The following is a 27,242-nucleotide window of genomic DNA, read 5'->3' as shown; positions in this document are numbered from 1 at the left end:
CAGCCACAACAGATGTGAAACTTACAAGCATGTTGCTTTGACGCTGTGATACTTGACATCAGTTAGATTTAAGCTTATCTGACTTGCCTACATACAAGAATTACAAATTCAACAATGAGTAATCAGTTCAGCAAACTCTGAAATGTTATTTAAACACAATTTCAGTCTGGTATGCTGTCAGTCCACCGGCATAGTTAAGTGAACTGTAGTTTTGCACTGCAGCTCTTTAACCACACTTTAACCACATCCTGTCACACACCTTTGAAACTCCTGGGTTCAGATGAATTCACAAACAAGCTCCTGCAACATACAGCAGCAATGTAAAAAACCCAAAGTGAGATATGGGGGAAATTTAGGATTCAGGGAAGGATAACAACACTGGTGTTGTCAATAAGGGGTGATAATATAATACTAATTTCTTTCGCCATTTTAAGGCCTATTGCCGGACCAGTATCAAACACTAACACAAGCGCTTTGAATTATTTAAATTGGCACATTCAAAATGCTCAAAAAGTTATTATGTATCGTCTCAGAGAAATGCTAATCTTGTGCAGACAGCGTAACGAGCAGTCTAGAAAGCCGCACTGTAAGTCAGAGAAACATCAGTGTGACTGCGCAAGTGGGAGGAGGAGAAGTTGGCACATTGAGGAGCTCCGAGGATTTGTCAAGAGCATTATCCTGCTCTGGTATGATGATGTATACAAGCCACATGGACTTAACTGCAGGGCAGCATCACTAGCGGAGCTTTGCTTCTTTGTGTCCAATAACAGCAATCACAACAATGATATGTCAATGTCCTGTCTCATTACCCATGGGAAATATTGCCAGAAATCTTTCATGTGACTACTATAACAATGTCTGACAGAGAAAAACAAAGCAAAACTGGATTGTTGTTCGATTTTTGTCTTTTGTTCACTATCACAGAGATACCTCCCTCAGGAAGTTACTTAATGTATGCCGTTGTGGTCACTGCTTCTGGCTCAGCGTCAGTCTGCACTCTGGACAGACAGACACTCATAAGGAAACTACTTTGTGATGTGACAAAGCATTACTCATAAAAACTAATATGGTGAACAAAGGGTTGATAAAAAAAAAGACAGCACAGCAGAGACAGCTGCATCAGATAATAGCCATAAAACAGAAAAAGCCCTGGTTCCATATCTTAATTCATCTGCCTATTACTTTCGTAACTGCGTGCCCTTGTAGAGGTCACGTTCATTCATTTCTATGGGGCTGTACGGCCCACACTGCCAAGTGAAAGGAACTCTTTCTCAGCATCTGAGACAGAAGCACAGAGCCTGAAAGTCCTGCGTCTGCGTTTTTTTTCCAAACACATTACATTCCTCTCAGCTTTAACTAACATTAAGACAAAGGTATTCAATATGCTGATTTATCATCACGCTGATTTTTATAGTTCAGCTTAGAAACTGTACCCAAACATGGATCAGTCACTTCTCTGATGAATATAAGACTTGAAGGCTCATCTCAAGAGTCCACTCCTCTCTAAATCTCTCCTGTCACACTGAATGTAGATGTCAGATATTTCGCTCAACTGACAGCTTTAAGGCAGCTTGTCAGTGCAGTATCTGTGCTTTCTCCCGACTGCTCTGCCCAACGACCTAAAACACTCACTTCCTATGTCCTTCTCCATGTCTCCCTTTACACATGTGCACACAGGCGTCTCACTTCACACTTTTTCCACTCACTTCCTGTGTCTTTGTATCCCATGATCACTGTAATTGTGCTTGCTTAAACCCTCACCTGGTTCTGCACACGTGATGCAGGCTGTGGTGCTGAACTTACAGCATATAGCACTGTGAATTCCCCGTGCTCATACACATATACTGTAAGGACAGTAGTGCTGAAAAGGGGGGCGTTTGGGTTGCCAGGCTCACAGCTGGTGAGCCGCTGAGCTCACCAGGGTGACTCTTGCAGCTGAGAGGTTGCATGCACATGTCACACTGAATCATGCTACACTGCTTCTCCGTCATTGCACTCGGGTTACATCTGCCGAGCTGATCAGTTTGCAGAAATGTAGTCCAGCATGCTGAAGAAGTAGTAAGGTCTTTCATTTTTATTTTTAGGGGGGGTTTTGGTGACTGCTGAAACATTTCTTAGGTAGTTGGAGTTATGCTCAAGGAATTTGGACTCATGACCTCAGTATTTCTGAAATCCTAGCTACTGGCCCCCCTGTTAGTTTCACTACTTTTACTTGTTTCTCTTTTTCACTTCAGTTCGTCTGTGTCTGGCATGTGTTGTCATATGGTTTTCAACAGTGTTGGTTGGTTGTTGGCACGCTCAACAACTTAGTAGTTTTCCTGTCCAGTACACATTTGGCGAGGACGTATGATGCAGGAGCTTGTTTGTGAACTTCTGATTGCCAAACTGACACATCCTGCAAATGGGCTTTGTTTTAAATGCTTCTGATTGGGGGTATTTACACTGTTCTGTCTGCTTCCTGTATATTGCCTCTCTTGTTATATCATGTTACTTTAAGAACACAGTCCTCCCTCTGGTGCCTTCTAATTGTTCTGAGAATTTGTGAGGAGGTTTTCATTCACATTTCATCTATGTCTACTTTAGTAGCCCTTTGGCTGCAATGTAATTCTTTGGGGCAGACACCAGCAATGCAGAGTGCTTTCTGTACTATGTAGGAGTTTGCTGTTTGTTACTCGAACTAAAGGTTAACAGCCCTTGGAGAATAAGAAACAGGTCAGGCAACTCTGCCTTTGTATTTACTGTGTTCATCAGGTTTCACAAAACTGTATTAAAATTTAACAAGCTACACAGCTTCTCCAGAGATTCCTGGAGACAAATATTTGTGTATCTCAGCTAAGTGATCAGTTTGTTGGCCAGATGGATAAAAAAATCTCTCATTTGCCTCAAATCTCAAGTATAGCACAAGGCACGTTTCTGGGAGTTTCTTTGTCACACATAGCAACCATTATGGGGTGTCGCTGGATTGGCCAGCTCACACCCTCAGCTTTTGTGTCTGCCTATCACACAATAGCTGAACTGCTTTTTCCCACCGTGGCTACGATAAAGAAGACAAAGATGAATTGTCCTTCCCTTGGTGCACTCTGAATTAAGAACATAAAGACGCTGAACCTCCCCACACAGAAGAATGAACATTTTTGTACCGGCTCCAGCTTTTTATCACACCTATGATTAATGGTGAAAATGGAGTAAACCTTAAATCCATTGACAGATTGTTTTACCTTAAATAACATTTAACAACATTTGTAAGTGTGTATTCAGTAAACTCCAATGTATTTGACTGAGCTGTATTCCTATATGCTAATGATTATTCTGCTGTCATTCTGTTCTGTTATTCTATGCCAGTGAACACAGCACATGAATAGTAGACACATCCATTTCAAGCCATTAGGATTTGTTTTAAATGGACTCCTAAATAAACTGTTTAATTATTTACATAATGTCTTCTGTTGTTTTTTCAGGAAACAGAGGTGTCCTTGTGGGCTGAAATGTAAATTACTACCAGTAAAACATAAAAATAACAAAAAAGTCAAGAACGTGTGGCATGCACAACAGTAAACTGCTGGCTGGCTGTAATGAGCATGCTGGAGCTGTGATTTAGTAACAATAATGCATTCGATTTTCCATTAGAGCAAACCATGTTGGCTACATTGCGCAATGACATTTTGCAGCATACCTAAACCCCCTAACAAAACGCTAAGATGTGCCCAGACATGAAAAACATGTTTGGACAGCTAAACAATTTTCCTAGAGGGTGTCAAGACTGTCAAGCACTCTGTTGACAGGCACAGTGTGAAGCAAACCACTGGAGAGTCGAGTTTTAACTCTTTAACTTCACCTAGCAGCTACTTCCAACAGATTAGCCCTTAAGATAGAAAAACAGATTGCTACAAGCGTCAAAATACTGTGGAGGAACCTTATTGACCTTCATGTGAAAACACCACACTGTGTTCAGAGAGAAGTGGAGGCTCAAGCTAATTTCTGAAATCGCTGCTCCTTGCATGGATATCAACACTACATGGCGAAAGTCACAGAATGCATTTCGAGCTCTGAACAATACTGCAGTCTCTCTGATCGTGTGTCGAAATTCTCCTGTCTGCTACCATGGAAACAGAGTGCACGGAACATGGATGGGGCATTCATGTTTTAGTCTGAACATGAGGAAGGAGCAGAAGCGTTGAGATGAGTTTCACCATGCTGCTGCGAGCAGCTGTACGGGCCTGTCACTTCCTCCTGCATGTAAAAATAATGACCTGCAGGAACAAGTCGTGTTTTTTCGCCTTGTAGCATTTCCTGCTAAAAAAAAAAGGACGCTGTCAGGGTGTGATGTTACATGAATTAAAGTCTGATTGTATTTTTTGTATTGTACTGGTTTAAAAACACTGACACTGGCTGGTAGCACAATGACATCAATCCCACTTTTGTTTAAGCTGCATGTCACACCACAAATCAATCCACAAGTCATTTCTGAGCATCAGCCAAAGGGACAGTGCACCATGGCTGTTGGTATACAGAATAAGCCCCGTTTGGAGAGCTGCGCTCCCAGTGTGATTTCATTCTCAAAGCACATTACGTACGTAGCCATCGGCAGTCTCAGAGGCATCTGTGTTCTTCGCAGTGGGCCGCAGTCAGTCCGAGCCACAGCCGGTCCAGAGGGTGCCCGTCACAACACTGGCAGATGGCCTCTTGGCACCTCAAGCCAAGTTCACCACAATCAGCCCTTAGTGTCACTTCAGCGTCATTTGCATTCCTTTTCATGGACAGTTATCGGGTCTTGATGGGGAAGATGGGCAGTTTTCGTAAAAGCTAAGTATGATGTAGTAAATATTTATATTAATGCTCTGCTCCCCACACATGAAGGATCAGGTTTACTCTCTCCAACATGTCCTCTCTTGATGTGTCCTTGGGTAAGAAGCTGAACCCTCGAGCTGCACTCTCGCTGTACAGTTGTCAGGATAAATCTGTCTGAGGCTCAATATATCATTTACGAGTCTAACAAAGTGTTGAGAGAGTGTGACACGAGGGCGCAGTAGTGTGATGGAATGTGTAGTATTGGCTTCTGCTTTCCCCAAAAGCACACATTGTTAGTGGACACTGAAGAGCTGTTGTGTGGCCGGACTGCACGTAAGGATGGTCGACGACTGTCATCACAGATGTGAGTCAGAGTATAATTGGCCTATAAGTGGCCTTTTGGTGCTTCTTAAAAGGGCAAGTAAAAAAATAACTAGCAGTCCTTTTTCCCATGCTAAAAATGACTTCAGATTAAATGCAGCCTCATGGGAAAGAGGATGAACGTGAACTTGTGCCAATCCCTCAGCAGAGCCTATTGTTGTTGTTACAGCACAGCTGTTACAGGCAAAAGACTTGCAGTTATGTAATCTCTCTCCCCCCTCATGAGATCCAGCTGCTGTCCCTGTGCAGGAGAGTCAGGTAGAACAGGTTCTCTTTTTTCCATCTTAGAATAGTTTTTTTCTTTATTGGTGACAGCCTCCAAAGAGTGCCGTCTCGTCAGCGTTGTGAATGAGGTCATCAAGACCAATGCTTTTGTTCACGCGAAGCACTCAGTCCAGGGTGAGCAAACTTGTTGGCACCCAGTTATCAAAATGTTAGCTTTTGTTGCAGTTAAACTAACTTTGCAGCGAAAAGCTCATTAGAAAAGAGAGGCTGAACTTGAGTATTCAATAAATCTTAAGTTTCATCTGGCAGCTAAAGCTATAAAGCTCCTGTCTTTTTTATGCGCATGGACACGTATGCCCTCAGCTCACCTTGGTTCAGGTACGGGCTGTTCCGTGTGTGCCTATCACCTGAGTGCCCTGCAGTGCGTAAGGGGAAACCCAGTTCACAGAAGACACAGGTAATTCTCAGTGCAGTTCTTTTTTCTAACATACCATTAGGTGTGCTGTTATAAACATAATGCTGTTATACCACATAATGTATTTCAAAGCAACTCTGAATGCTGCTTTTTGATACAACCGGACACTGAAAAGTCAACCGATTGATCCATTTCTGCAACACACGCTGCTAAATGCTAATCCAACTCCTGAGGTCCATGTGACCTGCCTGCTGTCAGGTAGGATAGAGTCTCAAAAATTGCCTCTTTGCTGTTTCACAGTAGGAAGCTGCTGTAGCTATAGCTGGAGGGGGGGGGGGGGGGGGGGGTGTCATGCTCAGGGTTGGCTGAACATGGGCCTGCAAGGAAGGAACTTCTCAGTGCACTGAACAGGATTAGAAAGGACTCCAAGGGTGGTTCAATTTTATGTATTTTCTCATAAGCACGATGCAAAGGATACCCTCGCCTCTGGAGTCAAATTAAAGCATGTTATAAAGCAATAAGTTATGGAAACAGCTTAAAATTTGTTCAGCTGTAGCCATTCCAGGATGTGAGCAAATGCTTTGGGGGGCCCTCAGTCATACCTGTGTGGTTTGATGGATCTATTGAAAGGCACAATAGCTACAACCTGTGCAAGTACAGCAAAATCCTGCAGGTCATGAAAATTGTTCACTGATCCACATGGGCTTATATTTGATGGGAAACTACTGCTGGATTGCTGTCAACATCTCAACCCTGGAGCACACAGAGGTACAGATTTAGGAATACATGGTCATTTTCCCCACTTGAATTATCCAAAACCTTAGTTTTTGCTGGAGGAGAATGATTTAAAACTAGAGCAAGCAGTTCAAGCTTTAGCAGTGATTATCAGCACTTTCTAGGTCAGTTGGTGACTTTGCTCTGCCGGCACTGACGACAGATGCAACGCCTACAAAGCCTTCACATGCCGTTAAAAGCCAAGAATTTGTTACAGATTGGTTGGAGCACAAATCTGAGAGAAATTATAAAAACCACAAAGACACATTGAAGTCAATTTCCATTTTTTATTTTTGCATATTTAACAAACTTGTGCATTCCAGATTTTTACAAAAAGAAAAGAAAAAGAAAAACCTGCTTGCTTTGTTTGCATTCACATGTGGTCAGAGCAGGGCTACAAATCAAAGTGTCGGTCTCTCGGTTGTTTCATGGCACGCCTGCTCTTCACCGCCACACTGGAGATGCAGCCGCAGCAACAGATGACCAGGAACCCATGCGGACATCAAGCCACACTTCCTTACTGTACAGAGGACCATCTAGGCGATTGAGTGGTGTTGAGGGGGGGGGCGTTGAAAACCCATTGTTGTCAATTAGGTATTTCAACTTTGAACACAGGTTGGGGCGAGTCTTGTGGAATGTACAGTGCACAGGAGAAGGTCTGCATTATGCCGACTTCTCCTGTTCGATGGCTGCAAGAGAGGGAAGAAAGTTTGCGTCATTAGTTCTGCAGGATGTGAATCACAGGCGCTACATGCTCTGGATTAAGCTCATGAGCTACTGGCCGTACTTTCTTTGGTTGGCAGTGTGTTTTTCTCTTGAGTCTCGGTCTTCTTCAGCTTGCTCTTGTCAAAGGTTGTGACTTCTCCGACGTCGGGTTTGTCAGACATGTCAGCAGAGGCGCTTAAACAGAAAAGACAAGAAACCAGACATTTACATTATACTGTTTTTTCCGCCCAATTGAGTTAAATCAGAACACACCTGAGCATATGCGCGGCTAATTAAAACTACAGATTAAACAGAGCGGGGACGGCTACTAAAATGATCAGTTTCGTGTAAATGTTGACCGTCGGGCTGAAAACCACAATTAAATTTATGCAAAACACGCCGCATGTGCCGGTGTTTCATCTGCGCCTGACTTGAGAACAGCTGTGTGCCAGTAAGCGTGTGCGGCTGAGGGACCACCGCCCTTCTAAGCAATCTAAATGTGCGGGCTGCATTCAAACAGTGGCATCCCACCTCTGCACAATAAACCTGACAGACAACATCATCCAAGTAACCGGCACAGCATGCAGCATTGGTTACGTTTCACAGACCGAACACAGCGACAATGTCATGCCCTTCAGTCATTCTGTAGCATTTCATTGTTGAAACACGTCAGACTTTCGCCGTTTCCCGATTAATTCCGGTGGCTTTGAACACATCATGTGCAGCGGACACGGTTTGATGTTGAGGAAAAACGTTCTAAGACGAAGACGACAGATGTAACAAACTCAAAACCCGTGATACTCATCCAACTGGAAGGCTAAAATAAAGGCAGGCTCGAGATAACGTGACATGTAATCAAATGCACATAGAAATACACTCACCAGGGCTTTAGTCAGAGAAACAGTAAGGTGCAAGACTCACGGCCGCACGGACACAGTGAAGACTCCGGTGTCAATCACACGTTAAGTACTGCGCAGTATGCAAATGATCCCCTGACGTCACGTCCACGACCTCTAAAACCCGCTTTTCTACAGTTTATATTTGCTTTAAGAATGATAAGAGGGGGAGATAAGTCCGGATATAACTTCACCATATTTTACATTTAGCCAAGACTGCGCATTTACCCGAGGAAAACTAAATGCGTTTATTCCGCCGCAGCCACCTGCATTAAATGAGGTGAGTGAAATCAGTTTTCTCCTGCGGGGCGACCTTGTCTTCATAGCGATTCCGACTGTTTCTGTTTCAAAATAATGTACATTTGGAATTCAAAGTGATTTACAAGTGAGTTAAGTGGCTTAGGTTCGACTTGCACACTCCTGAAACTGTATCAGGGACGACACCGTGCGTGCAAACAAAGTAATAACCAGGAAGTAATACAATGGGGAACCTCATGAGACGGTGTAGGTCGGGACCTGTAGAGCTTTTTTTTTTTTTTTTTTTTCCTCTGAGGATGGCAAAGTCATAACCCGCCCTATTCTGACTCTCATTGGCTAGTAGTCGTTGCCTTCGTTGGCTGAACTTCTGAGGTTTAGACATGAGAAGCAAGATTGGTTAGAGTTAAGGTAAAGTAATATGGTAAGCCAATCAGAGGTAGAGTAGGGCGGGCCATGCCTTCTCCATCCTAGGGAATAAAACCGGCCGTGTTAAAGACTATACATCAGAATGACATCCAGTTTGGATCCACAATCTCTATCAGTCATCATCAGTTTTGGTTGGGGCAGTTTTTTTATTCTCTAATAACAAAGTGCCAATAATCACCTGAAAGAAAGGAATGCAGTGCATTTTGTTCTTCCAATAAATTGCCTTTTGTTGGTTGACCTTGTGACCTTAAAAATATTGTCTTGATCAGGTGGAGAGCAGATAACAGACTGAAACATTTACATCATTTATAACATCTACACAGCGAACAGATTTGAGATGAACTGAGTTATTCATAGTCTAATTGTTGCACATAAATCACATTCAGCATCATTGCAATTGTATCAGCAAACAATTATGAAATAATGTCTTTGTTTGTCTTGTTTTATGCTCCAGGCCAAGTGGTTAAAGTCGTGAAGGACCACACCAGTTAATGTAAAACAATCATTTCAAAACAAGGCTCCAGATATTTTTGTCCACATTGTAAAGTCTCAAATCTTTGTCAGACAGTTGGCCTTCGTCCGAGTGCTGCTTCATTGGCTGGTGAAGTACTTGGAATAAGCCTTGTTGTACATCACCTGATTGTCTACTCTGACCACATTCCTCAGGTTTTGCCAAAACCAGGGCTCTGCTGCAGCTGTTCTCGGCCACTCCACGACACTTTTCCCGCACAGCCTCCTCCTCAGGCGGAGGAAGTGAGAGTGCTGCAGGACGGGCTCCAGCATCAGCAGCACTATGACGTCCACATTTTCGTCCAGCAGTCTTTGGTGGGCCAGATACATCGCCAGCTTGAAAACCCCGGTCTTAACGTAGCCCTCTGTCAAGACAAACAGGGTCTTGCGACTGTATCGGATGCTCTGAGTGAGGTTATCCACCAGTGGGACTCCAGGGGGCCAATCCCTCTCCTCCAGACACAGAGGAAGATGCTTCTCTCCTTCCTCTTCCAGTTTTACTCGCAGATTCCTCATCACCCAATCAGAGACATGTGGATCTCTGGTGTCATAGGTCACAAAGACATCATAGGCACTGTCTGGTGAGTTCAAGGAGCTGTATCCCTTCATCTTAGCTTTCAGATAGTGTAGCACATAAGATGCATCCCAGTAAAATAAATGAGCAACTGTTGTCACAAACATAAAAACGATAATGAAGGCATTTGTGAGAATGTACATCAAGAAAGCCTGACTGCCATTTACACACTCGTTAATGTCAAAGTATATCAGAATTTCACCCTTCCGGTTTGCAGGTGAGTCACATGTCACCTCCGTGGTCAGTCTCGGGATCTTTACGTTACTGTTTTCAATCCACAGAATGAAATCTAGGGAATCACACGTACACTGGAACGGGTTTCTGTGCAAGAACAAAGTCTGAATCTGGTTCTCGGGTCCAGTTTGGAAGGTGGATTGATTGATGATAGTCAGTCTGTTGTAGCTAAGGCTAAGAGCCTTGAGGCTTTTTGCACCCTTTAGGAATCCATTGTCCAAGTGGAAAATGTGATTGTGACTCAGGTCGAGGAACGTCAAAGTGTGGGTGGTGTTCATACCTGTCACATTAAGCAAAGAATTGAAGCTCAGGTCTAAAATTTGAAGTTGATGGAAAAACTTCAGATTGTCCCACATAAAATCAGTAAGTGAGTTGTGACTTATGCGTAGTTTGGTGAGATTACGTGGCAAATATTCATAAACATTGTCTGGAATCTTTGTAATGCCATTGTGGGATATATCTAAAATTGTCAAATTAGTAAGATAAGTAAAAAGCATCTTATATGAGCCATCTCTCTCCTTCCAAAGAGTCCCAAGATAATTATTTGTAAATTGAAGCTCTGTTAATGATTTGCTGTACATCTGCTTTGTCGTCAGTGTGTCAATGGAGTTATAGCTCATGTTTAGCACTCTCAGGGCAGGCAGATTTTTTGTAAAATTTAAATTATGCGTTACGCCGAAAGCTTTAAAGTAGTGAGCATTGTAACTGAGGTCTAGTACTTGTAGTTTCTTTAGGCTTTTGAAGGCGTAGTCATAGGCCAGATCAATCTTATTGAATGACAGATCCAGATATGTCAGATTAGGCAGCAAGGAGAACTCTGTTCCATTAAGTGCTGCTGAAAAGCCATTTCTTGAGAGGTTGAGACATGCAATATTCCCATAGCCCTCGAATTGCTTTGGAGAAATGAAGAACAGATTATTAGAGCTGAGGATTAGCACTCGCCCAGAGTCAAAGCACTCTTGCTTGACCAGGCTGTGCGATAGCTCATAAGAGAAATCTTTCGGATGAGGTTTTATGAGCGGTGAAATAGAAAGGTCCGACCTCTGATTGTATCCCTCAGGTAGATGTGGGGGACTTTGCCCCGGAATGGGATACAGCCTGTTTTCTGCGAGGTACATCATTTTCAGGTGGGAGAACTTGCTGAATATGGTGGGATCAGAGTGAATAATGAAGTTAGTCCCTAAGTTCAGTGCGGACAGATTTTTGAGCTGGTACAGAGGTTTGAGTGTGTCTGGTCCAATATTCTGGAAGACCAATCCCTGCAGATGCAAAGTTCGAAGTGACTTGAGATTTGAAAACTCTTTTGAAAGATTTATTGTGGTAGGATAGTACTTGAGAGCAAAGTTGAATGAGAGATCAATTTTTTCCAGCTTGGGAAGATATTTTAGGAATGTTGCCTCCTCAGTTATTGGTTTTAGCAGGAAGTTGAATGCCAGGAACAATTGTTTAAGCTTGTTCAGCCTCTCAAACCAGGAGGCACTCAGGTGGTTCAGAGAGTTTCCTCCCAGGTTCAGTGTCTCAAGCTGTGTCAAATTGTGAAATGCATTAGGGTGGATGCCAAGAGAAATGTTTTGGCAAGGAACGCAGGGAAATGGAGCATTTTGACACCTTGGACAGTTCCCATGTATTTTAAGGATTTTTAAATTTTGTAGCCCCAGCAAGTCATCTTCAGATATGTACTGTATTTTGTTAGAACCCAGCTTTAATGTTTGTAATGATTTGGGCAATCCTTTGGGAACTTGTGTTAAGTTGTTGTAGGACAAGTCCAGCTCCTGCAGTTTGGTCAGATCTGCGAAGCTGCCGTCCATAATCGTAACCAATTTCCCACACGGATTCCAGAAGTAGCAGTTTTTCGCTAACCATAAATGTGTGACATTCTTTAAGCCAGCGAGACTCCTGTTATCCAGTGACATAATATGGTTATTGTTTAGCTCAAGGATTTCCACACTGAGGGGGAGATTGCTGGGAATTTCGTTTAGACAGTTGCCAGTCAGTCTCAGTTCATGCAGTTTTGTCAGATTTTTGAAGGCGTTGGCATCAATGGTCAGTGCATTTTTCTTGTTTGCCCAGTTGAGATTGAGTTCAGTCAGATTCAGCAGGTTAGAAAATGAATTGGCTGAAATATTCGTAATGTAATTTTCTGATAAGCTGATGCCAGTTGTATTACTAGGTATGCCGTGAGGTACTTCATGCAGATGGCGCCCAATACAGTCAAATATGACCTTAGAGTTATTGTAGGCCGTGACATCACAAGGGAACTGTGGTGACATCCACGCAGGTTTGCACGCAGCAGGCTGGATCTCATAATGGCAACACAGACAGAACACCAGCAAGGGCATCCACCATGTGACACTCTGTAGATACACAATGTAATTGGTCAAATGAAGGAACTTATAGAGTATGTAATAAAAATACCACATAAATAGACTGTATCATCAGTAATATTCAGAAGTGACATCATAAGTCAACAATAGCCCTTATCAACTGTGACAGAGTTTTTGCTTGCTGTAATCATTCCTTCTATTCACACTTGATATTAAGAGATCCCTTCCAAATGCACCTCCACTGGCACATTTGCTTTCCAAAGTTCATCTGCAGTCAATATGAGGCTTCAGCAGTCTGACTTGGACAAATTAAATGGGTATCTTCCAAAGGCCAGAGGAATGTTTACAGCAACCATAATCATTTTCTATCACCATACATGTATGGGCACCTGACTATTGCTTTAAGACATATTCGAAAAATTGTGAACCTGTTCATGAAAATTGTTTTCAGAATGGTACCAGCTGTGTCCAGCAGGTGGCAGGACTCTGTAAGTTAAACATCACTCAAATGGAATGACACTCACTTATGAGTTCTGTTAATCCCTTACAGTGAGACTCTGTAACTGTCAGACATGGGATAATGGTAAATACTGAATACTATACTGCAACAGTAGCACAAGTAGAGAAAAGTCATAAAGTCTTTGGATTGACAGTAATATCAGAAACCTAACAGTGCTATCATTAGCTAGCATTAGCCATCATAAGCTACAGGTCATACAAAACCAATTAAGGCTGGAACTCCTCAGTGTACTGAACTAAACAATGATGTGTTTTACTGCTATGAATTCAACTTTTTAATATCTAAGTGAGTGAATTATTTCTTCCTCCAAAAGCTACGTAGTCTCACATTAACGTCCAGTTTCCCCGTGAGTAGCTGTAAGTTCGGAGAAGTGTTTTATTCCACACTGATATTTGTTCTGTATGAAGTTGTTCCAGCTCTTGTATGATCTTTACAGTAACTTAAATATGACTATATTTGAAAAGTCTTATGAAGTATTGAATTGAAGGCATTACTTCCTAAAATTTCACACGGCATCTTTGGCAACTAGAATTTATAGTGAGTTTCTCTGGGTTTGCCGGCAGCCTGCTGCTTGGTAAGTGGTTAACTGTTACTTTCTAAAAATGAGCAATGATACTGATAGAACAAAGATACTTCTCCACACATTTGTGAGTAAAGTTTAATGTACTGTATTTACTGTAGAACACTATACACAGTTACAAGCAGCAGAACAAGTATCTTGTAAAGTTTTTAGCCCAAAACCACAGACGCACAAACTCATTAAAGATTATATTACAGAAGCATTCAATAAAAAAAGCACATGCAGATAACAAGCAAATCCATGAAGAAGTCTGATGAGTCAAAGGTCAGTTCATTTCGAGCAGATAAATCTAATCCTGCTAAACATGGAGCAAAGCTTAAAAAAGCACAGAGACACTCACGTCAGTAAAACTCACCATTGTGCATGTATTGTATTGGATCGTTGAAAGCAGGTGACTTTGACTGGCACCGGAAAATGAACTACATGTGAAAATCTGCGCCCGTCTTGTGTGTCATCAAGTCAACACAAGTCAAAATATCCTACTTAATCTCTGTGTTCTCCATCTTTAATAAACAGCACACTTAAAAAAAAAATCTCCCCTGTTGCTGAAGTCAATTATAACAGTAGCAAACTGACTAGTTCCCACAGCAAGATAAGCTCTGGTACAGAAGTGGCATGTCAATTGAAGAAGTACTTGTCTTTCATTTCCCTATTTCATGATAGGCTCACAGTTTGATTGCTATCTCAGTGTGAATGGCAAAGAGTGGCAGGCATGAGTGACGGTAAACAGGGTATTCAGATTTTATTTATATTGCAAAAATGTACATATACAGAAGTTCACATGCAGAAGCACATTCAGAATAAGCTCAAATGAAAGGAGGAACAATGTGTTAGAGCATGTTGTTCTATTTACAGTGTCTCTTTGAAGAGGTTGTTGTATTGTTTGTGGCTTTCCGTTGCTAATACACTTCTCAGGCTGAACCAGAAGTATGGCTGGGCTTGAGGGTTCGTTGGCCACTCCAGCACAGACCTCTTATACAGTCTCTTCCTTAACCTCAGGTACTTTGAATTGCAAGGAACTTTCTCCAAGAATATCAGCACGATAACATCATTTTTTTCATCCATCAGCCTTTGATGGGCCATGTAGAAAGCTGTCTTGAAGTTGCCACTTTTAATATATTTGCTGGTGAGAATGAACACTGTCCTCTTGCTCTTGTGGATGCTCTGGGAGAGGTTGTCTATCAGGGGGCATCCAGGGATCCAGTCTCGTTCCTCCAGACACAGCGTCAGGCGTCGGTCTCCGCGGGCCTCCAGATGAACGCACATTTCCTTCATCACCCACTCCGACACGGCAGGATCCTCCTTGTCATATATCACAAAGGCATCATAGACAGAGCTTTGGGAGTACAGGCGGTCATAGCCTTTGAGCTTGGCCCTGCAGAAGTGGTAAATGTACCAGAAGTCCCACAGGAAGAGATGGCTGGAGATGGACAGGGTGAGGAAGCTGATGATGAGGCAAGTCGTGAGGATGTAGAGGATGATTGACAGGTAGTTGTGCTGGCAGGCCAGCAGGTCCACTGAGATCACAGGATGACCTCTTTGTGCCTCTGGAGAGGCACAGGTGACATCTGTGGCCAGTCTGGGGATGGTCACTGTGGTCCTGTTGAGCCATGTGACAAACCAAGTGGCATTGCAACTGCACAGAAATCTGTTTTTGTGCAGAAGCAGCATGTCCATCTGATTAACAACATCATCTGGAAAGCTAGATTTGTCAATGTGCTGGATGCGATTAAAGCTAAGATCCAGATATTTTAAGTTGTAGGCATCCTTGAGGAAATCTGGCGTGAGTTTTAGGATTTGGTTCTTATGTAAAATGAGCTTCTTGAGAGATTTGGTACAGTTTGACAGCATGCGTGGAACAGTAGTTAAGCTGTTTCCACTGAGATCTAAGACTTGCAAAGAATGTAGAAGTTGCAGTCTCCCCCAAGCAAAGGATTTTAGTTTGTTGTTTTTGATGTAGAGCTCAGACAGTTTGCCTGGCAGACCGCTGAAAACTTGCAGTGGAATGAAATTCAGGTTGTTGTGGGAGATGTCGAGGACAGTCAGATTAAGTAATTTCTTGAAATAATTGACATATCTGGTGTCCCCATCTCTCCACAGCATATCTAAGCGGTTATCTCTGAACTCTAACCTCTCTAGAGATTGACTCTCCAACTCTGTGTTCGTGGAAGTCGAGATCTTGTTGTGGTTCATCATCAATACCTTGAGATTGTTTAAATTCGTAGTGAAATTAAGCATGTGGGTTAAGCCCTCTGACTCAAAATAATGGTTGTTGTTACTTATGTCGAGGATGACCAGACTTTTCAGCTCTTGAAATGCAGTGGAGTAGAGCAGGTCCAGGCGATTTGAGGAGAAGTCCAGATACTGTAAGTTAGTCAGATAGGCAAATTCCGAGCCATTTAGACTTTGGCTCATTGCATTTCCAGACAGATTGAGGCACCTCAGCTCTCTGAGATTTAAAAATCTCGAATACAAGAAGAATATGTTGTTTCTGCTCACATCCAGTGTTTTGCCAAACTGACTGCATTCTTTGTTGACAAAGGATGTAATAACTCCAAGTTCTTTATCTTTGTATTTGCAGCTGCGTGCATACTCATCATATCTGAAGTAATGTATCTCTCTTACTTCCTTATTTTGGTACTCAGAGGCAGCCGACATGGGAGACCAGTACAAAGGCTCTCCTGCAGAGAAACCAACATCATCTTGGCTGTCAGAGGGGGAAGATATTTTATTGTCAGCCAGACTGATGATTTTAAAGCTTTTTAATTCCATCAGAATACTAAGGTTTGCCATTTTAATGAAGTTTGTACCCAGATCTACAACCTCCAACTCCGTGAGAGGCTTTAAAGGAGCAATGCTGTCTGTCTGTAGCTGCTGAAACACAAAGCCCTTTATTCTGAGAATTTTAAGGGATTTGAGGGAGGAGAAGCTGCTGCTCAGTCTTAGTGTTTGAGGGTACCTCTGCAGCTCATAGTTAAATGAAAGGTCCAGTTCTTGCAGTTTGCCCAGGAAATGTGGGAAAGTGGTGACTCCTATCTCTCTTGCTAAAAAGTTTGATGAGAGATCAAGCACTCTGAGCTCGGTCATGTTAGCAAACCACTCAGATGGCACACATGTCAGGGAGTTGCTGTGCAGGCGGAGCGTCTTAAGCTTTGTCAGCGTCTTGAAAGCGGTCTTGCTGATTTGAAGTGGGGAATTGTTTGGGCATGGCGTGCATGGGAACGGAGCGTTGTAACATCGAGGACAGTTTCCGCTGATATCCAGGATCTCAAGGTTTGTCAGGTTTTTGAAATCCTCATCAGTGACTTTTGGAATGTTGTTATTGTAGAGATACAGCTCCTTTAGACTTGTGGGTAGTTGATGTGGAATAAAGGACAAGTTATTTGACTTAAGACATAACAATGTTAAATTGTTAAGCTGCAAAAACGCACCCTCCTCTATGTCATAAGAAACATTACATGGGTTTCGATAATAGCAGTTTTGACTGAGGTAAAGCATCTCAACATTTCTGATCTCAGAGAGGTTTGCGTGGGAAATATAATAAATGTGATTCACTTCCAAACTCAGCAAAATCAGGCTTGAAGGCAGGCCTTTAGGTATGCTGTACAGCTGATTGCCATCTAGATACAGCGCTCGCAGATTCCTAAGGCTGGTGAAGGTATTTTCCATAATTGTCACACTCTCAGTGCACATGCGGTCCTTGGGGCCGATTTTGACGGGCACACAGTTGCACCTCATGTCAATCTCAGTCAGATTGTCCAGACCTCGGAAGGAGGTGGAGTTTAATTTAGGAATGTGGTTGATGGTGAGCGTCAGGTTGGTAGTGTCTCTGGGGATGCCTCGAGGGATATCTTTGAGGCTCCTCTCAGTGCAGTCCACCTTCACTACGCTCCCGTTGTTGGCCTCACTGACATCACATGGCAGTGTTTTTGGGTAAGAAATGCTAGCTGTCGATATGGAGAGACAGCACCACAGGCCCAGCAGTGCCACACACATCTGTACAGAAACACAGGGCGGTTCACTGAGAAATGTGCGCAGGTGGAAAGCCAGCAATGCAGTTACGCTACTACATTACTTATAGTACCCTTAATACACATATCAAGCAGAATCACATATTAATCTCAGCATTTTGAGTAAGGCATGCACAAGATACGCTACTTCATAAGACGACTAGGAACTGGTACAAGCTAGCGTTTCATTTTCCACCTCCCTTCTGATCAAAGCCAGCCTACTATTTCACTGCTTATAGTATGAATGTGATTATAAAACAATACAGTATATGAGCAAAGTTAACTGCTACTCACCAGGTGGAAGAACATTGTTCATGTGAGAGACTGAAAAGAGGTCCTGCTATGAGTCCTGGTGTCAAGTTGGATCGAGTACTGAAAGAACATTGTAACACTGTAATATTGATGTTCAGTGATGAGGTGAAAGTAACAGGTGGCAGGGTTAGCACACAGTGTGTATAATTATCCAGAATCACTTCCCTTTTGTCAAACCACAAATCCAAATCCAAATTTTACAGTGTCTGTTTGGTAACACTTTTGATTGCTGTTTGTTTTTGTAATGGTGCACACACGTGCTAAGATTACCATGAAGAGGTTTCCTTTAGGATAGAGAGGAGCAAGGGCAATAGTCTCTGGCTCTTATAGTACAGTGTAATGGCACAGCTGGAGGAGCTGTGGCTTATTCGATGGCTGCCACCAGTGAAAAGAACAGTTTCATTTCTGATTGGCTTGCAGGAGAAAGTGAAACCTGTGTTTGGGTAGAGGTTTATCATTTTACGTGGTAAACATGCTAATCTGGCACTGGGAGGAATCTTCTTTCATAATCTGTGTCTATTTTTTGGCTCTACGGCTGAGTAACAACCACTCTCACCCGTGATCCTGTTCAGTCAGTATGTATGTTTGGCCGTTTATTTGAAGGACCCAAAGCAGGAAAGGACACTGTAGTTTTAATAAAAACATCAGCCTTATCAGCTTCTCTTTCAGTAAAAAGGCATGATGACAAAGTGGCTTTTTAGCCACGTTAGCAACATGGCTGTATTGAATCCAATGTCGGCCTGTTTGTCTGTCCATCACTGACCGAAATATCTCAGCAACTATTGGTTGCACATTCATGGTCCCCAGAGGATGAATTTTATTGACTTGTACTTGTACTAGCAGCACTGACAGGTCAAAGTTTTCACTTCCTGTGAAATATCCCAATTTATCTATCACATGGGTGGGCACAAAATGTGACATAATGAAACCCTCTGACTCTGGTGATCCCCTGACTTTTCCCCTTCAGTCACATGACGTTGACATTTGTGGTTCAGAGTGAAATGTCTTGAAGCCTATTAGATGAGTTGCCATCAAAGTCGATGCAGACATTCACACCCCCCTCAGGATGAATTGTAATAACTTTGGTGATTGTCTTTTCATCTAGCGCCATCATCAGGCCATAACTTGAACTCACCCTTCAAGACAAAATACCTGCAGAACATGAGCCTCAGCTATACCTCGAGTTTTTCTGCTAATTAGCAAGTGTTAGCATACTAACGCATAAAACTAAGATGGTGAACATGGGAAAAATTACCTGCTAAACATCAACATGTTAACATGCAGGAGCATCACGCAGCATGTGCTGGACTGCTCTCACACATCATGCTGTAATCACTCTCTCCAGCCCCAAAAGAAAAAATGGGCCATCATCATTATTAATTGAAAAAGCATTACCAACACTCAGGCTCGAGTAAATAGTAATATCATGAATGATTTAATACAGTTACAAAACTAAACATAGGTCAAGCAACTTTTCAGTATGAATAATGCAATTTTGTGAGCAAACTTGTACAATCGAGAAAAGTCAATGTGTCAGCGTGTTTTTCTGTTTTTAATGCTTCACAGATCAACTGAAAAGAGAATTAATGATTCTGAATATGCCGCAAATGTAGGCTACCGCTGCAAAACGAAATAAAAATACAGTGTTATGTGAGAGTTTGGTAATAAACTGAAACCAAAATCATGTTTATTAAAACACAGACAGACAAAGATATTTGAGATAAGACTTTTGAAAAGTTTTAATCTTTTTAATGACGTTGACAGAAAGTAACAGCAAAGTACTCAGTGTTAATGTGTAAAGTATTCCTTAAATTAAGGTGAGTCCACCAAATGAAAAAGTCATATGCGTTACTTTTATTTGATCGCATCTTTTCATGTGCAATGATTTGTCTAGAGCTGTATATAGTATATGCATTTCTTCAACATAATATATATTTTTACAATTTATAAACAAGGTACTAATAAGGTTCTAATAATCTACATGTTATGCCCCAACCAATAAAACATTAAAATAATCCTTATTATGTAATATTAGATAATATATTTGAGAGGAGGGTCATATGCTTCTTCATAGAGGCCTTAATATAATCTATTTAAAACTTTAATGATTCATATAATTTTATTTTTTACTTTACATAATAAAATATTGTATACACAAGGCAAGTTTTTTTTTCTTTCACAGCAGTTCACATTGGTTGTTAAACCCCTGTCTCTTATGTATGGCTTTAAAATCAATAATCAGGACAAAATAGCATCAGTTTATTTGTTGAGCAGTGTTTTCAGTGAGTGCATTAGTGTGTTTATAATAGCAGACATGGTGGCAGAGTGATGTGTCAATGCATTCACACTTTGGTCACTGGGGGAGGCCCCCGAAGCCACCTCAGCAGCTTTCAGCAGACACACGTAGTTCATGACGATCTCGTCCACCTTGGCTACCACCTCACGCCGCTCGCTCTCAGTGCTCAGGCCTTCCACGAGTGACATGCAGGCTTGCGTTAGGCAGCAGAGGGTGTGGAAGCTGTGCGTCAGAGTGAGCAGTAACTCCTCCGGGCTGCTGTACTCCACAGCCATCTGACTGCAGGCACTGCTCAGCACTTTGGCCTGCATGGAAAGCAGCTGGGAGAACGTATCCATGTCGGCCTCGTTGACCTCTGGCTTCTCGCCTCTGCGCAAGTGGCCGACGCTGCAACGCAACACGCCGGCCATCTCTAAGGCATCCTTCCGTGCAAGTGCGAACCCTGTGTGAAGGCTGTAGGTTTTTCCCTTCATGGAATTTACACGAGCTAGCCTTGCCTTAAGGCTCATGTCATTCATCGCCGCGGCCACGTTACTCTGCTCAGCTTTATAGTCAGCTTTCAAGACTGTTTTTCCCTTGCGGCTGAAAGAAACCGAGCTGACAGAGACCAGAGCATGTGACGGCATCTCTCTGTCTTCATCATCACCATCAGCGTTTTTCTTTCTCCGCAGGAAGCAGTGACTGAACGGCCCACGGCACCTCCACATACCTGTGTCCAGCCTGGGTGCTGGTGACTCTGGCAGAAAGAGGGAAGCTCCTCTTAGCAGCCTTCTACCAGATGAATTAGACGCGACTGAGCCCTGGGACAAGCTCCTGGGCAAGATTTTGGCAGAGAATATCCTCTGCACTTTTTGGGGATCTTGAGACTGGAAATTCTTACCATGACTCCTCCCTGTAAGTGTGGCTTTGGTCTTATCTAACAGTGCTTCTAAGCTCCTGGAAGCTGGCATTATGGTGCTCCAGTTCCTCCTGAGCATCCGGATCCTGCGTGGCTTCCTGAGGCTGCCTGATGTAGGTTTGCATGACGATCCACAGGAGAAAGTCAGGGCGTGTGTGTGGGCCGCGGGGCTGTCCTGTGTTAGCCCGCTCGGCTCTGTGCTACTTCTTAATGATGATGGTGACATGGTGGTGGTGGTGGTACTGGTCTCATTACAGAGAGCTAAAGATGATTCTTCCCCAATCTTCTTCAGCTGTGTGCAAGCTACACTAGGGGTAGTAGGAAAACAAAGAGAACTATTAAGCATCACACTTACAGCACATGCTTTCATACGAGTTAATAATAACACTTTACTATTTGCACTACGTGTAGAGACATCTGAAATGATGATATGCCGCTTTTCCTGACTTTGCATACTTATTTACTTAAGCTTTATCTTAATTAGTGAATGAAAAGAACAAAAGTGACATTTTACGAAATTCGTATTCCTGCCTTTATGTGCATGCACTGAGTGACTTAAATACCCCCTTTGTTCCATTCATGCACTTACACAGACACAGATAAGACAGGGCATCCTCATGTTTAGTTTTACCTGTGGTTTCTTTTATTTTGGGCATTCTGTGACTGCCGTCCCTTGTAATTGTGAACCCAGGCTCGGCACTGGTAGCTGCATGGATCTTCCTCAGCAGGGTGGGGTCCATGGGATGGCCAGCCTTCCCCTGACCTGCAGGCCCATAAGCTCTTTCCTCAGCTGTTACGTAACTCAGCCCTTTGAGCGAGGACTCTGACAGTACATGCACATTGTCTGTGGCACAAAGGGGAGAATCCATGGGAGTGACGCAGCTGCTGCTGCCCGTGCTACAACCGGCATCGATAGAGGAGCATTGTGAGCTTTGGAGCGAATGAACACCTTCACTCTGTATAGATGACATGCGCTTGTTCATGTGGTATTCATATGACCGCGCGACGTCTTGCTCGGACGGCGGGATCTTAATTTGCTGCTGCTCATTATCTTGTGAAGTGGAATCTCCCTCTGCAGCGACGGGCCCTTTGGACGGGGAGCGGAGATGAGCATTTAAGTGTTGGCATCTTTCATCTGAGTCCTGTTTCTCTCCCTTTACTGTCAACCTGTCTGTGTGGGAAGCCTGTGAGTCATTCACACATTCTGGAGAGAGATTTTCTGCCATTTTGTTTCCAGGCACTCTCTGCTGCCATTTTTGATGCCTGTCTTTAAAGTGAGTTCGCCCCAGATCAAGTTGATTCATGTAATAGGAATCTCTCACGGTGAAAGCGTTATACTTCCCAACAAGATGAGGGGTCTCCTCTTTAGCGGAGTCTTGAGGCGTCATGTGAGATCTATCAGAGGACTCACAGGTATCTCCTTGGATTCTGCTCTCCGCCTCCCTCTGCTTTCCTCTCTGCCTGCTCATTAATGAGCCCATGTGCATCTTAGTGAAGTATTCACTGACTGATTTTATTTCCATTGTCTCTGGCTCCATCTCACCACCATCTGAGTGAAAAATCTGGGAGGAGGCGACGGCAGATGATTTCGCCTCCTCCTCCTGATGCTCCTGGGGGTTGTACTGCATGCCTGCCGCGCCACCATCACTTGGTGCAGGGACCTCTGTCTTCTCCTCACTCGCGGCGTGGTACCCCTCTGTCATGGCCACATGCATCCTCAGGTGGGTTTCCGAGTGTCTCTGAGCGGTGGCCAGCTCGGAACTCTCTGTCATCTCTGAGGAATTTGTCTCGTTGCCAGAATCTGAGGACTCGGGACTAAATGCTCGTGATATTTCTACACCTGTGTACCACAGAAAGACAAACATCTCATTAACAACTTCATCTGAGGCACAACAAAATCAGATCAGAGGCACATTATGGTTAATGGTAATGACAACCCTGATTCCAAAAAAGCTGTAACACTGTAAAACATAAATAAAAGAGAATGTGATCATTTGCTAATCCTTTTTGACATAAACTCAATTGAAAATAGTACGAAGACAATATATTTAACGTTTAACAGGTGAGAGTATCATGATTGGGTATAAAAGGAGCATCCTCAAAAGGCTCAGTCTTTCACAAGCAAGGATGGAGCGAGGTTCATCACTTTGTGAACACATGATTGTATAAAGGATGTCACTACATGGGCTCAGGACCACTTTTTAAAACTGTAACTGATAAAAACAGTTTGTTTGCTAATGATCGCATTCTGTTTTTACTATCTACGTTTTACGCAGCATCCAAACTTTTTTGGAATTAAGGTTGTAACTCATCATGAAGGGGAGAAAAGGAGTGAATGAGTACTTTAGACGATGAATAAATAAAAATTGCTATTAATATTAGTCCCAAAATTATGGCATCTATAAAATATTGCTAGAGAAGCTGAAGATGACTATTTGAAATTATTTGATTATTTCTTTTTTTTCTAAATAAGCAACAAACCTCATTGACATTGTGCAGTGTGCGGTTGAGAAAACAAACAAAACTGACACAAAAACAACAACAAATGAAGGATGCTGTAATGAACACAAGTGTTTGAATGCTGAAATGAATGAAGAAATACTCACACAAATGGAAACATAGAACAAAGTGGGCTTTATTGAAAAAAAAAAAAAAAATCAACAACAACAAATCAAAGTGAATGGCTGGAACATGTGCGGTGTTAATGGATGAACGTTACAATAGTGTAAGGAGAACCTGTGCTATTCTCGGACTGTGCTGGACTCTGTTCCTCAGATGCAGCGAGGGCCTCAAGTGCCTGTAAGGTGGACACCACTGCGTCGTTTAGAGGCTCCCCGTGGCCCTCTGCTCTGTGGGTGGGCACTGAATCTATGAGAGACACTGGGATATCATTGCAGGCCCCCTGGGCCCGAGTCCCGGCGCCCTGCTGCTCCTCCTCATCGGAGCTGTCCCTGAAGCCGGGAGGAGGAGCAGCGATGGCCAGGTTAAGAGAGTGCAGCAGTACGTCATTGTCCTCCTCGTCATTCCCCTCCGGTGGGGGAGGGAGGGAGGTCAAGTCAATGATGTCATCGCTGGATCCTGAGAGCGAGAGTAACATCGGCTTGTCAATGTCACTCATCACCATGTCCTCCTCACAGCTGATGTCATCCTCATCCTCTGCGTCATCTGTTGTCTCTGCGTAGCAGATGTCGTGCAGCAGCGGCTCCTCGATGCACTCAGCAGGACCAAAGATTTTGGTGGAGTACTGATACCCATCCCCGTCTTCTATGGCATCCATCATCTTATAGTCCTCCTCGAGACGTCGATACATGGGGCTGTGATTGTCTAGAATCTCTGTGCCTTCATCCATCAGTCTCTGGTAGCCCAGATTTTGGGGGTTTACACTGTCTAAGGGAGGATCTCCAAATATGAAGGAGACCTTTGCACTCCTGGAGGAGTCTTGGGTTTTGGGCCTTGGGATGTTGAGGTAAGTCTGGGAGCAAGGGACTCTGCAGCACTCCACCCTCTCTGCCATGTGCATCAAGTGCTGTGGCTGGTGGATCTCAGTTATGTAGACTGGATGGCCTTCACCTCTCCCGTGGTCGAGGTATTCACACTCCGGGTCAGAATAGTCTTGGCTGCCCCTCTGGTTGTTTCTGTCCTCACATCCTTTATGTGGTGTGCTGTATGTACACTCGATGGCCTGGTAGTTCTGCTTTATTCTCGCTGCATGGCCTGCAAGAGGAACCAAAATTGAAACAGGTCTATTTCGACACAACACTTTCTGATGAGTCATCCTGTGATAATTTCAGACCTACTTGTTTCCATACTGTCTGTGCTTTTGGCCACATTGAAGATGGAGCGCCGAGAGTCCACCAGTAATCTGTAGTAGCCAGCAGTCAAACAGGCCAGATTCATTGCATCAACAGACTCCATTAAGAGAGTGATGGGCTGTGAAAGAGGCAGATAAGCAGATGACAATGAGTACAATATAAATGGGAGAGTGTGGGCTGTAGAATGAGGTTATAATGACTGCTGAACAGACTCTGTGTTGTTGGGGTAAAACCATAGAAAATATTCAATGAAACAGTCAGCACATGCTCATTTGCATTATTTAAGAAAAAGCAGAAGGTTTATTAACCTTTACGTCCAGAACATGTAGTTCCACTCTAACCCTGTTCTCATCTTCTGTATACATCTCAATGCGGTTGACATGACTAAAATCAGCCAGAAGTGCCACCAGGTTGGTTTTGGTGTTAATCACATGGCTGATGCCATATTTGGGCCCCACCAGCAATGTCACCTCTGTGTGCTTCTCGCCTTGCTGTGAAAGGGAAATAAGAGTCAGCACATACATCACATTCCGCATGTTCACAATGTGAAATAAAACAGGATGTTTTCACTCACAATCAGTGTGGATTTAAACACCCGTCCTCCATACAGCCTCAAGTCGCTCAGATACTTCAGATAATGGACCTTTGCCTGCAAGGCGGTCAGCTGGAGTGGAGAGAAACGAGGGACGTCAGATCAGATACAGGCTGAGATCATTTCAGTGAGTTATTCACACATTTTAAACTCAACACTAGGTGGTAGTCAAGACTCTTTCCAGATGTCGTGCATGGCAACAAGGGAGAAAAAGGAAGAGATAGCACACTGTACCTTTTTACCAGGCGGCACCAGGTTCTGGTTGGTTTTGAGGATGTGAGTGAGGGCTTTTTTGATGTTCTTCTCTTTCATGCTCGACAGCACAGCAGGAGGCAGGAACAACGCCAGACCCCACTCCTTCCTGCAGGTGCACAATTCATAAAGAAGGTCACTCAATCACTGTGAAAAACAGCCAAGTCATCATTTTTGAACGGCGATCAATTCACTTCACCCACAGGTTGCACATTGATTAACTGACAGGCTACTATCAGAATCGTTAACTAACCAGCGGGGTTGTATCTTCTGGCTGCTGAACTGTACTAGTGCGATCGTTATTGTTATGTTGTGTAACAGCATTCTGGACTCAGTAGCATCCTCTACAACTGGAGTAAGTCATGAGAAACAGCAAAATGACTTCCTGCCCACGTGGCACAATGTGAAATCCAATCTACTTACTCAATATACTTGAGGGAAACTTTCTGGGACTGCTTGGTATTGATGGTTAGAATATACATTTGCAGGGCAGCCAGATGGAGGGCCGTGTCGTATTTCAGCTCTGACCCGAATCTCTCCAACACCACATCATTACAGCTCTGGAGGAACCACAGAGGGAGAGGACAGGAGCAGGTTATAACTCAGCCGCTTTTCTTATCATGAAATGCAAGACAACAGCACCACGGCAGCAGCCATGTGTTTGCTAAGGCCATTATTATGGACTCAAGAGTAGACAAGGTTCAGATTAGCATCTTTCACCATAAACTATACTGTATATCTTATCTGCATCTGCTGATACTCACCTGAACATAGAGGTACTCAAATGCTACAGCATCTCTCCTAAGCAGGTCCACGGGATCCTTTGGGACAAAAGTGATGCGAAAAAAGCACTTCATCTTATGTGACCCTGGCCTCTGTGTCACCTAGAGCACAAGCCGGAAGATAAGGACGGGCCCATTAGTCAAGTGTTTAGACTGCAAAACATGCAACATGAACTATGCTATGAACTAAAATCATGGAGTCTGTCAGGATTTATGTGCAATTAAGTACAGTGATTCAAGGAACAAGTTGACATTTTGGGAAATAAGCTCAGTGCTTTCTTGCTGAGAGTTAGATGAGAAGATCAATACCATTCTGTTAAATATGCAGCTGGAGCCAGGAGATGGTTAGCTTTAACTTAGCTTGGCGTAAAGACTGGAAACTGGGAAAGATCTGCTAAAAGGTAAAAAAAAAAAAAAAAGGAGAAGAAATCCGCCTACGAACATGTCCAAAGATCACAAATGAAGTGTAAAAACAAGAAGTAGTGGTTTCCTTGAGGGACAAAGATGCATTGATCTTCTCTAACTCCTGCCAAGAAAGGGAGTGTTTCCCAAAACGTCCAACTATTCCTTTACCATTTTTCATGTATAGCCAGTGAAACGGACAAAGAGCCTGCAGTTTTGCTCCTCCTGGACTACAGAATGAATACAAAAGTACTTTACACTGAAGACAAGGGTGGT

At 43.2% G+C, this 27,242-nt stretch overlaps 4 protein-coding genes across 8 annotated transcripts in view; all 4 read right to left on the bottom strand.

Annotated features, from left to right (window-relative positions):
* Positions 1–6,856: 6,856 nt before the first annotated feature.
* tmsb4x (thymosin beta 4 X-linked) lies at positions 6,857–8,273 on the bottom strand. Its single transcript, XM_076747684.1, has 3 exons — positions 8,170–8,273; positions 7,371–7,483; positions 6,857–7,272 (listed from the first exon to the last, which is right to left on the bottom strand). Exons 2-3 carry the CDS (start codon positions 7,468–7,470, stop codon positions 7,247–7,249), a joined length of 126 nt encoding a protein of 41 aa, XP_076603799.1. The 5' UTR covers positions 7,471–7,483; positions 8,170–8,273; the 3' UTR covers positions 6,857–7,246.
* Positions 8,274–9,323: 1,050 nt separating this feature from the next.
* tlr8a (toll-like receptor 8a) lies at positions 9,324–14,053 on the bottom strand. Its single transcript, XM_076747679.1, has 2 exons — positions 13,966–14,053; positions 9,324–12,540 (listed from the first exon to the last, which is right to left on the bottom strand). The coding sequence occupies exons 1-2, from the start codon at positions 13,966–13,968 to the stop codon at positions 9,460–9,462; spliced, it is 3,084 nt and encodes a 1,027-aa protein (XP_076603794.1). The 5' UTR covers positions 13,969–14,053; the 3' UTR covers positions 9,324–9,459.
* Positions 14,054–14,459: 406 nt separating this feature from the next.
* LOC143330913 (toll-like receptor 7) lies at positions 14,460–26,684 on the bottom strand. 2 transcript variants are annotated; one of them, XM_076747678.1, is made up of 2 exons: positions 26,676–26,684; positions 14,460–17,606 (listed from the first exon to the last, which is right to left on the bottom strand). In XM_076747678.1, the coding sequence occupies exon 2, from the start codon at positions 17,604–17,606 to the stop codon at positions 14,460–14,462; it is 3,147 nt and encodes a 1,048-aa protein (XP_076603793.1). In that variant the 5' UTR covers positions 26,676–26,684. The 2 variants fall into 2 exon arrangements, with proteins under 2 accessions (XP_076603793.1, XP_076603792.1); XM_076747677.1 differs by lacking the exon at positions 26,676–26,684 and adding an exon at positions 17,915–17,929.
* Positions 19,660–27,242, bottom strand: part of LOC143330912 (FERM and PDZ domain-containing protein 4-like) — a 31,787-nt gene continuing 24,204 nt past the window's right edge. For 3 of the 4 annotated variants that reach the window (XM_076747672.1, XM_076747673.1, XM_076747675.1), the window contains 9 exons: positions 26,547–26,666; positions 26,206–26,342; positions 25,765–25,891; positions 25,513–25,602; positions 25,247–25,429; positions 24,924–25,056; positions 23,863–24,840; positions 21,758–22,966; positions 19,660–21,429 (listed from right to left, as the gene is read on the bottom strand). In XM_076747672.1, coding sequence (XP_076603787.1) covers positions 20,192–21,429; positions 21,758–22,966; positions 23,863–24,840; positions 24,924–25,056; positions 25,247–25,429; positions 25,513–25,602; positions 25,765–25,891; positions 26,206–26,342; positions 26,547–26,666 — 4,215 coding nt within the window. In that variant the 3' untranslated portion in view covers positions 19,660–20,191. Of the gene's footprint in view, positions 21,435–21,757; positions 22,967–23,862; positions 24,841–24,923; positions 25,057–25,246; positions 25,430–25,512; positions 25,603–25,764; positions 25,892–26,205; positions 26,343–26,546; positions 26,667–27,242 lie in introns of all 4 variants that reach the window. The other variant, XM_076747676.1, reaches the window with a different exon arrangement.

This window comes from Chaetodon auriga, chromosome 13 (assembly GCF_051107435.1).
Source record: "Chaetodon auriga isolate fChaAug3 chromosome 13, fChaAug3.hap1, whole genome shotgun sequence".
NCBI classification, from domain to species: Eukaryota; Metazoa; Chordata; class Actinopteri; order Chaetodontiformes; family Chaetodontidae; genus Chaetodon; species Chaetodon auriga.
This window is presented reverse-complemented; position numbering and strand designations above follow the sequence as displayed.

Coding starts and splice junctions, on each gene's coding strand:
- tmsb4x (XM_076747684.1), bottom strand. CDS start 7,470: ATGTCTGACAAACCCGACGTCGGAGAAGTCACAACCTTTGACAAGAGC. Junction 7,273..7,370: donor CACACTGCCAACCAAAGAAA/GTACGGCCAGTA, acceptor CCTCTCTTGCAG/CCATCGAACAGGAGAAGTCG.